The sequence below is a fragment of the Lycorma delicatula genome, chromosome 10 (genome assembly GCF_047948215.1).
Source record: "Lycorma delicatula isolate Av1 chromosome 10, ASM4794821v1, whole genome shotgun sequence".
Taxonomy (NCBI): Eukaryota; Metazoa; Arthropoda; class Insecta; order Hemiptera; family Fulgoridae; genus Lycorma; species Lycorma delicatula.
In genome coordinates, this window is record NC_134464.1 from 71507691 (window position 1) to 71520482 (window position 12792).

Sequence of the window (12792 nt, forward strand, 5' to 3'; positions counted from 1 at the left end):
TCCCTGGTTGGGATTTAACTTCAGCAACTTACAACATTGATATACTGAAATTTTCACGGTTCAATGACGGATTATTACACTAAAGGGCAAGGGAGATACCATGTTAAAACCAATTTTGATTTTCATCAGAAACATTTTAGAGAAAACTTACAGAAAATTTGTTACCTAAAATACACATATAAATAATCCAAAAACATTATATCAACAAATCCATCCCGCACATCTTGAAATTGAAAAATATGTTTTTTCTTTTGTTCTCTCTCCCTTTGGTTTAAATGTTTCAACATTTTTTTAAATGTTTATACTTCACACAAATATTTAAATATAGATCCTGGATTTAAAATGCAGAAACGTTTTTTGACATTTTTATTTATTTTAATCTCTGTTGAAGGGTTATTAGATTTAGATAAATCTTTACTTAAGCAGATTTGTTAAGGTTAACTTGTATATAAATATTCTGATTTTTGAGTTTTGGCTCTAACTCTTTAATTTATGTTATTAAAAAATGGTTTTTCAATTTTTTTTTCATCAATTAAAGGGCTATTGAAATTAAACTAGCTTGGGCACCATATTTATATTCTGGATCCAAAAGGAGAAGCAATTTTTTTCATTACTTTCATGAAAGTTATACTTTATTTTTCAATATTTTTAACCAATTCTCTTTTAAATTAATTGTTTTTTTTTTTTTGTTAGGATCACTTCTTTATAAATAGACTTTCCCTAGATTTTCTCCATAGAATAAGGAAACCCCTAAAATAAAAAAAATTATTTCAAATTCGGGAACTTCAATGCTTAAATCTGATTTTGGTAATTATGACTTGACCAGCATAGTCATATGACCAGAAAGTCATGCAATACTTTGCCAGCTTTTTTAATTTTTTCCCGATGAAAATAAGATACCTCTTTTCTTATGATTTGTCACATATAAAAATAAATATTGACATGCGCTGATAATAATTGTTCAAAGTTGTTATATTTACAGTTGTATTATATCATACTTAAAATATAATAAAGAAAAAAATTAGAAATATGTCTAATACTAAACAAATTAAATAATAATCAACCAACCTTAAAGTACGAGCAATATTACTTATAAGATCTAAATCGGCAGAAAATAGTTGCATAGAACGACATAATTCTAAAACAGCACCACTATTAGCAAACTGAGAAAATATACTGTCTTCACTTGCAATATTCCTCAATGCTCCAGTCAATTGAAAGAGAGCATGACTAGTCTGTTCTGGTATTGGTACAAGTTCCATCCTCTAAAGTAACAAAATTGCAGTACAATAACAAAAGTTATTTTTTATGTTTAAAAATATTTATACTATACTTATTCATAGAGATTTGTTATTATGCTACTTTATAGACCTAAGAGATTACCTTACCTTAGAGATTTGTTATTATGCTACTTCTTATAGATCATTGAAGATTAGAAATATTGAACATGATCAATCAACTGGTAGGTCACCAAATATTAAATGTATATAGAAAACATGTACATACAAGAAAAGATACAATAGAGACTGCACTAAAAGTGATACAAAATTTTGCTAACATACAAACAAACATATCCTCTTTATATAATAGAGAGATTTACACAGATATAAACAACTGAAAATAAAAATTTAACTAAAGAATACTACTGTAAACTAAAAGCATAAAATTATCCTCCTTCATTTAACACCATAAAATTAATATTAATAATTTAAATTCTTATTCAAAATTAGCCTATATTACAGCTATATATTCTTTTTTCTTAAAGAATTATTTATATTTGTAATAATCCCACTTTACTTTTGTTATTAAATAGTTTATATGTATTTTCTCAACATAACACGCAATCAATTTTAAGTAAAAAAAGTAATGCTACTACACAGGGATATTCCTGTAGAAATATCTAAGAGGGCAGTTCTCCCCTTTGTAATTTCCTTTGCAGGAAAGATTCAAATGTAAAATCATGGAGATTAATGTGCTTGGATCATATGCTGAGACATATACAAAATTTGGTGAAAAAGAATATCATTCTAACAAATAAATGATAATTATTCGTATATCAAGCCTTCTGGCCATTAAAATTTTTAATTTGAATGTTAAAGAAATGGCTTCTGGATAGTAATGATATTAAATTATTTTTTTCACATATAGTCTAGTTTCATCCAATATCCAATTTAGAATTCATCAGTTTAGAATTTATCAAAATATTTGGTTATCAACTAGCGATAATATTAATCTGCTTTAGTACTCCTAAATCAGATTTTTGTTTCATTCTGCATCTTGATGAGCACAAAATTTAATTACTAAGCAAAGCTTTGTAGATTAATTATTAATCTACTATAAATTTTATATCGACCAGCTGAAAAAATGAATATTACGATAAATTATTTCTCCTCTTTACTAAAAGTCAACCTAAGAGTAGGTTTAAGCTGCCTTATGGAAAACCTTCATTCATCCTCAGATTTGTAACGTGACTAGAAATATCCAGCTAATTATAAACAGTTCTACTCGATCCCACTGGAAGGTACTGGAGTATTTAAACCTGTATTAATATCTCAGTAAATTTGGTATTATTTGAGCTGAATTATGCTACCTACCTAAAATGGTAAAAAGGGGCGATCAGTAAGAAAAAGGACAATTCAGGGCAAAATGGTAAACTTCCCCAGTTTCTTAAGGTAGTTCTTTTGGGGACTGATCAATCCTCTCCCATCATATCCCACTTTTCTTATCTATGCTCTGATTAGGATTTGTATCTAATGCTGCACTGGCCCCATTTGTAGCTGTAAATCAACATTTACATGTTGATTACACATACATGATGGCATTGGTGATGCCATCACTCCTTATCTTGGTGGTGATTTTGCTTATAGGCCTATCCAAGGATTTGGAATCCTATTCTACCTGTCATTTGCAAACAAATCCTACTTAGTTGATGAGCATCTTTCAGATAAACAATGTATTCTTCTCCTTTAACATTCAGTCACTCAACAAAGATAAATAAAAACTGGTCATACGAGGGTTGTCTGAAAGGTTTGAGCTCCAACATGAAGATGGCAGCACTAATCAACAAATGTTAAGGAATGTATTCTCGCATATGCGTTGAAAGGCATTTGGATACTCAGTTGTTGTTTGAGTAAGTCATTGTAAGTGTTTTTGTGAAAATGGAAAAAATAGAATATCGTGCCGTGATTAAATACTTGCATTTGAAAGGCAATACACCTACAGAAATTAAAACAGAGTTGGATGCTATTTACTGGGAAATGATGGGAACTCTGTCCCATCATTTGCCACTCTGAAAAGATGGGGAGCTGAATTTAAACATGGTCGTACTAGCTTGGTTGATCAGCATTCAGTACGGCCAAAACCTCCAACCACCACAATATCATCAAAAGGTTCACTAAATGGTACTGGACAACTGAAAAATTAACTTAAAATAGACTTAACTTAGAGATAGCAGAGGCTATGGGCATATCTAAAGAACGTGTTTGTCATATATTAACTGAAGAATTGGATAAGTGTAAGGTATCCGTGTGTTGTGTGCCACGTTTGCTCACTTTGGACCAAAAACACATTCAAATGAACATTTCCATTGCCCTGCTAGAGCAGTTTAAGCAAAACGAATCTGATTTTTTACGTTGATTCATAACTGTAAATAAAATGCAGATTCACCACTACACTCCTGAGATGAAACAACAGTCAAAACAGTGGACTGCAAGGGGTGAATATACTGCGAAAAAGGTGAAGACAGTTCCATTGGCCGGGAAGGTGATGGCAATTGTTTTTTGGGATAGTAACGGAATTGTGTTTATTGATTATCTTTAAAAAGGTAAAACAATAATGGGACAGTATTAAGCATCATTAATTGATAAGCTGAAGGCAGAAATTGCAAAAAAAGACCACATTTGAAGAAGAAGAAAGTGCTTTTCCATCAGGACAATGGGCCTGCTCACACTTCCGACAGTTGCCATGGCTAAAATTCACGAATTGCACTTTGAATTGGTTGACCACTCACTGCATTCATCAGATCTGGCCCCAAGGGACTTTTTTCTTTGTTTTCTAACCTTAAAGTTTTGCTTGGAGGAAACAGATTTTCATCAGACTAGAACGTATACGTAAGCTTTATCGCATACGTAAACACCTATTTTGTGGAGAAAGACACCAGCTACTATTTGGAAGGGTTAAAGAGGTTAGAGCATTGCTGGAGAAACTGTATCGTCTTGAAAGGAGACTTTGTTGAAAAATAAAACTATATTTGATATAAAAAATACGTCTTTCTATGTTAGGCTCAAAACTTTTCAGACAACCACATACATACATAAATAAATAGTTGTAGAAGACAATTAAACTAGAATACTGATAGATGCATCACAATTTATTAAATATAATTTATAATACTTAAAAACAACCACTTTTAAGGTTGTAATAAAAATACTAACAATTCATTAAAAAATATATAAATATTTACCGCATTGTTAACAATTTTAAGATGAAGAACCATCAGTTGAAGTGTTCCTAATTTCATAATAGCTTGTAGAAGAAGATTGTTCATTGTCAAGAATTTTAAAGCACCGTAACCGTAAATACATGCTTCTGCATCTTCAAGAGGGCTTGCTCTGCCCAATGCTTCAATAAACTGTTCTGTGAAAAAAAAGAGAAAACTTGTACTAATTAATTTTCTTGTATCAATTTGTATTTTATTTAAAAAATTATTTTAATAGATTAATAATTTTTTTCACACTTCAGTAACTACAATCCTCTATCCAAGTTCAATTAGTTATCCAGTTTCCTTTTTTTTTAAAATGAGAAATTAATTCTACAGAATGAGAAAAATTCAAGTCTGAATGGGATTTGAATCCAGAACTTCCAGTGAAAGGCAGAAACACTACCACTCAACCACAGAGGTTGAAATAATAATATTTTTCCCTACAACACATACCTGATGTATAGCAATAAACATTATGTTTAGAATTTAATTTATTACACCAATGATGTGTGTGACACTTCAAAAAAAAATCAATTAATAAAGAGTAATCAAAAGAGTAAAGTAATAAAGAGTAATCTTCTTGCATTACAGCTTAAAGTATCTCCAATGAAGGACCTCTCCTTCATTGGAGATATTTTAGGTAATGGTTTTTTTTATGATGCTCATCTTGAAGTGTTAGAGAACAGTATGTAGTCAAAAATCACAGTACTGTGTTTTGTTTACTATTAATGTTTGTTTTTCAAAATTTTGTGTTTTTGTAAATTTCATATTCTTTGACTATGACAATTCATAATTTTTTCGGGTACACATAAAATTTATATGTTGTTAATACTGTTTGTGTAAATCTTGTTTCTATATAATTTGTAAAGGTAGATTCTAATGTATGTAATGCTTGTGTTTTCTTTATATCTAAGTTAAATGTGGATTAGTAGGTTGCTTGATTTAATATTCAGTGCAGTCGTTGCATTTAATTTATTTACTTTTTGGTCTATAATGTATACTTATTAGTTTTTTTTATAAAATATGTGTTATTTCCAGGCTATAAGCAATTCTAATCATTTCTTACTTAAAACTGTCAGCAATTTTGTCTAAACACTGGGTGTGTATACTAAATCTATAATATCCCTGTCATTAGATATATTTTTGAATGAATTGTAATTTTTATTCATGGTAGTTTACTAGAATAGATATATATGATTGAGTTTGATTGTATGTTTGTATTTTTGTTTATTTCCCTGTAGTTTCTAAACAGATAGATCACTTTGAATATTGCTTTACTTAATGATTTGTTGATTGAGGTATGTGTATTTATTAATAATTAATTTTTTTTTAAATTTTTTCAGAAAATTTATTGTTCTCTATGTATAATAGTTCTTCTATACTCAACCCAATACATTAATGTTAATTTTTTTACATCCACATCTGTAATATTTATCATATGAATTTGTTTATTTTTCACAATTCTTGGGATAATTCAAGTAGATTTATTCAAAATCTAATAATACATTACTTGTTAATTTGTAACAAAATACTTTATTAAACATGGCTTTTTTTATTTAATAATAATTTACAATCAGAATGTTTAAAACTTTGTATTGTTAGTAAAAGTAGTAATTATGTAGCTGGTAGCATATTACAGAGAAGTTCAAATATATACAATATATATATGTGCAAATATTATCTTATAGAAACAAGAGTTAAACTGATATTAACAGCAGTATACAAATTTTATATATAGCACAAAGAAATTATCTATTGCACTCATCAGCTGACATATATATGTATATACATACATATCTATTACATTGATGCAACAACATGAGTTTTAAAGCTACATGTGCTGTATTGTATAATTATGGGTAAGTGTCTTAAGCTGTAGTAGTTTTTCTAAGCATCATGAAGATACACTTAATATCTTTTGGATCCATAAAAACTAGGAAAGAAAGTAATTTATCATATTGATATTCTAGAATAAAATATATTTATGTTACTCCAAAAAGTATAAAGTAGTATCACAGACTAATTTTAAAGCAAAAACATTTTGGCAAAAAATTAATTAAATAAGTATTTAGTTTAAAAAATAGTTTTTTTTCTGATTGGATGCTTACCTAGAATATTTTTTTCCAAAAAGTATTTATCATTAGTATCAGTTCTTGCCACTTTAAAAATAAGTTTACAGACAGCAGATAAATTTTGCCCGTTTACACGTAACTGAAAATAAAATAATACAAGTACGGTCAGAAAATATATAAATATAATCAACTCTCTCTCTCTCTCTTGTATTATGTATCATGTAATGTGTGTGGATGTATACATATGCGTATTAACCACGTGTTAATAAAATTTAAAATTATATGAAATATAAACCACCAAAACACAGTAATTAGATTAATTAATATGGTAAGTTTTAAATGTAATATTAAAACCCTAATATTAAATAAATATGTATATGTAACACGCACAGTGTTAATAAAGTGTATTATCTCAATTTCTAATTAAATAACTTTTCAACAGTTGAACATAGAAAAATGAAATTTATCAAATGCTCCTACCTTAAACAATTCATTCTAAATGGATAGCATAAGGTTGTGACATAATCTTAAAGGGCAATGAAAAACAAAAAAAATTATTTATTGCCTTATCTTAAATAAATATGCCACAATATAAAATTTGATTGTGGTACAATAATAGTAATTAAGCATTCATGATCAATTATATATCAACTTTTATGATATAAAATAAAAATTTAATTAAGAACTATTGCAACAGTGTCAAATTTGATGTATTTCTAATTTTAAATTAACAAAACTTAAAAGTTATTAATTAATCTGTTTATAAAAACAATTATTAAAACAGATATTTTAATAATAAAATCATAAGCAAAATACTTATGTGGTAGTTGAATTATGAAGAAATACATTATTAACAAAAGTATGTTTCTATTGCTATAACCAAAAAGGTTGCAGGCAACCTGACATCATACACTAGTCCTGAAATTGGCATAGCCATTCTCAATATAATACACTATATCAGGTAGGTGCTAAGGCATGTTAGGAGTGAAGTAATTTCCAACTGCCTTCTTTAAGAATCAAAAACAATGTTACACATTGGCATACTAAGCCCATCATAGTGCAGTAGATGTTCAGCTTTACAAGTGAATGTTTTCACTGTGTTAATGGTTAGGGACTGACAATGGTTGTATTGTAAACATCACTACTCTCAGAGAAAGCCATTCTGATAGTGCCTCTTGCATCTCAGTTTTTTACACAGATCAAAGTCATGATAAAGGCTGGGACAGATAGGGTATAGCAACAATATATTAACATAGCAATTCTGTTGAGACACAGTGGTCACTACACATTACTACTACTTAGTAGGAAGATTAACATTCAAAAATAAAATTTTAAATATTATTCTTCCTTTCTAAAGCTGTTACTATCTTTTTTATGTAAAACTATTACTGTTTAATGACAATCACTAAGTTTATGTAATTTAATTTTTAATGACTTGTTGTAAAGGTTGTTTGATAATAATGGACTGCAAGTGAGCAGGGGTCATATTATCCTCTGAACAATAGCAAAGCTGTAGAGTAAGCATTTTATTGGGCAGTTTACTGTAATTAACAACTTATTGCAGTAATTAATCATATTGTTTTATTATTAGAAGTAAAATTACATTTTAAATAATATTTGTACTTAGTTATTAAAAAAAATCATACCATAAGAATAATACGAGCTAAATGAAGTAGAAGTGGTTCACTTGAACTTTCAACATATTTGAATATAGCTTTTAAAACCTGCGATTTAATTTTATTATTTCTTGATTTCGTTATTCCTTCTCTTTCAAGCGCATCATATAATGCATCAAGAAGTTGAATTACATCATTATCAGTCCAGGCTGTAAAGAAATTAAGAAAAATTTATCAATTATCTATATATAAATATTTTAAAATATAACATTGCAACAATATTAAAAGTTGTTATATGATTAAAATACTTCATGTTTCATTATATTCATGATAAATACAATTGTCATAAATTACACACAAAAAATTATACTATCTGTATTACTTAGGTTGTTGATGCTCAATTAACAGTACTGTTTCTGGAATAGTTGCTCCAAGACAACTAATGAACTGTAATTGGGCTAAAACCCAATTATGCTAAAGCTCAAGTTATATAATTTATAATTACAAGTTCTAACAACACATTACAAAACTGATTCAATGCTAACAGAATTTTCATAGTGTTTAACATATTGGTGATATGTAACATTTTAACATATTGGTGATAAAACATATAAAATTCAGTTTTTCATTTAGATTTTAGGAGTTGGAGGCCCAGTGTTTCCTATTAGACATCTAGCCACTAATTTAAATTTTTTTGAAACTCCTTGGTAGAAAATCACCAGCCCATCAAGCCCCAAAAAAGAAGTAGCTGTTCTACAAGATAATAGAAAAAATAACAAAATAATACTAGATGTCAGCTGGTACAATTAGTATGATAAATTATAATATTAATGGGGAAAAAATAATGAATTGATACAATTAACTGATTACAATTACTGCTATTATAGTAAAAATATTAACAATTTTTTAAATGATTCTTTTAAATATCAATAGTATCACATTGTAAACAATTTTAAGATAAAGAAACATTAGCTGAAGTGTTTCTAATATAATAATAGTAACTTGTAAAAGCCTCATTATATGTATTTTAAACCAAAATTTTCTATTTGAAACATTTATTCAACAACATAATAAAATAAAATGATCTATGTAAGTGCTAAAATAATTTAATTATTACTGTTGTTCAAAATCTTAATTAATTTAATATTTTTTACTAAATTCCAATTAATTCCAATTTCTGGAACTTTCTGATGCAGGTAAATCATTATAGCTAAAAAAATATATTTAGAACATAGCATACAAAATAATTATAGTTTTATATCTTTATTGATTAGCCATAAAGGAAAATTACCCTGGTTAGAGTAGGATTTATTTCCTTATAAGAAACATCATGCAATTTGGTTTTTTTTACTACACAATAATAAACTAATTTAATATTTTTATCATAGCATTTTCTTTTTTTATTTATCCATTGAGTACTTTGAAGAGGTCTCTGTTTTTTTCAAAAAAGCCTTTTTTTAATATAACTAACCAATAAAAATATGATTCACTTTTAAAATACCCCAAATTGAAATAATAAAATATTCAATAGATGTGAAAAAAATAAATAGTAGATGAATGATAATGTTTAAAAAATAATTCTGGTTATTTAATTTATTCTACTGCTAGAATACTATTTGTTAAACTATTTATTTGTTAACAAATACATACATTTTTTAAAATATTATTTGAACTTCAAAAATTCAATTTACATTTGACAACCAAAAGTGTTTTGCTATTTATTAAAAATTAATATAACATGGAAAAATAAGAAAAAAAGACAAGAGTAGAAATGTATTAGAAGGGTATTTTAAGCATTGGCTATGAGTTTCAGGGAGTAATATAGGATAAGAACTATAATGTATAGAAAAGAACATATATCAAGTGCCAAAATAATATCTGTTATCAAATGTAAAAATTTCTAGCACAATACAAAAAAACTCTCAACTTTTTGAAGCAGTTCAACAATTTAGCAATTTAATAGTTTTAACAACGAAAGCAATGTTGTTTTGCAGTTTTAACAGTTTAGTAATTTTTTGAAGCAGTTACTCTAACCCATTTCAGTTAATATATTAACTGAAATGGTTAATACATCAGTAATAAATCTAGCTTACGACATACGCTACCTATAATATACTAATTATGCATGTGGTAGGCTTATAATGTCTAGTTGTATTATAATTTTTACTCTCAAATTGCATTCACAAAAAGTCTGTAATTCGTAGTAACGTTTTGTACTTGGTCTTGTTCAGTCTTAGAAATATTATTTCTGAGACAATGCCATTAATTTTTCCTCCTCAAATAATTACATGATATGGGCATTCAAATTTGGAGGTATAAAAAAAATCACAGATCTTGTGACTTTATCCATTCATGATCCATATGAAAAACAAAACAGAGTGTAAAATCTTAATTACTGGGTTAACCAAAGCAACTTTGTATCTTTCAAACATGGTGCCACGGTATATGATCAGGGAAGTTTGTAATAGATGATATCTAGCTGAGTTTAGGTCCTAGAATGAGGAGGTTTTCATATCTTAGGAACGTATCTTTCTTGGGCTTTTGACATTCCCTATCTTGTTCAGATGCTTCTGGCACTCATCAGACATACAGAACTGGGGAGGCTAGGCTAGTTCTGGAAGTATACACTAAGTCTTATGGCTGAAGTGCCTTTTTCGAATGTTCTCCTACTTGTTTAATAATTGTATTATACAACTTCAAAATGGCATCAAACAGCTGTAATAACAACTGATGTTTGTGATTTTCTAGAAGTTTTTCAGTGTTGTTAATTTGACAGAGAGAGATTTTTTTAACTTTATATTCTTTATTAAAACTTTCAACAAGAAAAAGCAGTTAAAACATTTAGGATTTATAGGTAACAGTAATAATGAAAATAAAAATAAATTTATAGAAATTATGAAATATATTCTATAAAATTCTAAATTATTTCTTTTGTGTGTTTAAATTGCTTTGACTGCTACAGGTAACCCATTTCAATTTTAACACTGGTAACTTATGAGAGTTTAACACTGGTAATTTATGAGAATTATTTTATCAAATGTATCTTATTCTTCACTTTTTTTAGGATGCTACTTCCTGAATCAAATTGTATAACCATCAGGTTATGTGCGATGCAGGTCACAGTCTTACATCCATAATCAAAGGTATGTTATTTTGATGGAATAAGAACGCGGGTTGAAAAGAATTTATAGGTTAAAAGTAAATATCATAAGAGTAAAGAAATAAAGTTGTTTTATAAAATAAACTTATTTAAAAACAAACTAATATATTATTTTAATAAAATGGTTTGAATACTCATTTGGGTGATGGCTATTAAAGTAAAACGACTATAGGATTTTAGGTTGAATACATTATCCTACAGAAAATAAATTTCATTTCACAATAAAAGGTCTGTCCAATGAGGTGATTGCCAAATAAAGGTGCTATTAGGTCAAGTTTACTGTTGGTAGGTCAAATACTGTGGGTATTTTCTTTATGTGGGTTCCTATTTTAGATGTCCAGCTATAATAGTTGTAATTTTAAATCTAGGACATGGCTACAAGGATAGTAAACATGAATCCGAGAAGATATAAAATGTAAAGAAACAATATGAAATATTAAATTGATTATTAATTCAAAAAAAAATAATTGATAATCAATAACAAAACTCTTGAACTATAACTTTTATCTTCTTTTAAATGACTTATAAATAATTTCTCCTTTTTATGATTTATTTATGACAACTTGAATGCTATTTAAATATTTATTCAATAAGCATTTAATATTTAATTATACTATTCTTTTAATATTCATTCAGCAAGGAGTTCAACATTTTAACTATATCAGAATAAGCCTACAATTCTATATTTAAATTCATAGCAGTACTATTTTATTCTAGGTCACCATTTAACCTATTTGTCAAATCCAAAGGTAAATTATTTTCAGGGTATAAAATGTAGTAGATTGATTTTCTGATCATTGTTTGGCACAAATAAATATAAATCAATATTACATGAATATTTAGAATACTAAAATTAAATAATTTTTACATATTTATATTTAAGAGTGGGCTATGTTTTCTACAAAAAAAAAAAATAATAAATAAATAAAAAATAATAATAAATATTTATTTTTTCCTCAAGAGTATCCACTTATATCAAATCAGAAAACAAAACTATTTTCACCTTATTCATCATAATACATTGTTCTATGAGAAAGAGATCTTTTTACTTTAAATTACAAACCATCTAAGAGACCTTCCAAACCAGTTTTTTCAAGTTTATAAATATTTAAATAAAATTAATTTTAAAAATCGAATGAAAAATTTAATAATTAACACCTTCTAATGTGCTATTATATTCTATTGATTTTATTTATTTATCTTTACTTGTTGTCATTACTATAATTTTATGCAATTTGTATTTTTATGAAAAACTATTTTATTTAATACAGTTTTATTTTGCAGTACTGTTCTGACCAAGGTTTCCAAACAATTTTCTTGACATTTCCAGGTTAATACTGTAGGAATCCCTTTTACTATTAATCAAGAAGCTCATTCCTGACATGATTTATACTTTGCATATTACATACTGATCTGAATAAAATCATTTTTTTATTTAAGATGATTAAATTAATCATTTTATGG

General features: G+C 27.3%; 1 protein-coding gene across 1 annotated transcript in view; it reads right to left on the reverse strand.

Moving 5' to 3' along the window:
- LOC142330881 (armadillo repeat-containing protein 2) overlaps window positions 1-12792 on the reverse strand; it is a 57835-nt gene that overhangs the window by 21350 nt on the left and 23693 nt on the right. The window contains exons 5-8 of the mRNA XM_075376348.1: window positions 8199-8377; window positions 6589-6691; window positions 4463-4635; window positions 1069-1265 (exon numbers count right to left, since the gene is read on the reverse strand). Coding sequence (XP_075232463.1) covers window positions 1069-1265; window positions 4463-4635; window positions 6589-6691; window positions 8199-8377 — 652 coding nt within the window. The remainder of the gene's footprint in view (window positions 1-1068; window positions 1266-4462; window positions 4636-6588; window positions 6692-8198; window positions 8378-12792) is intronic.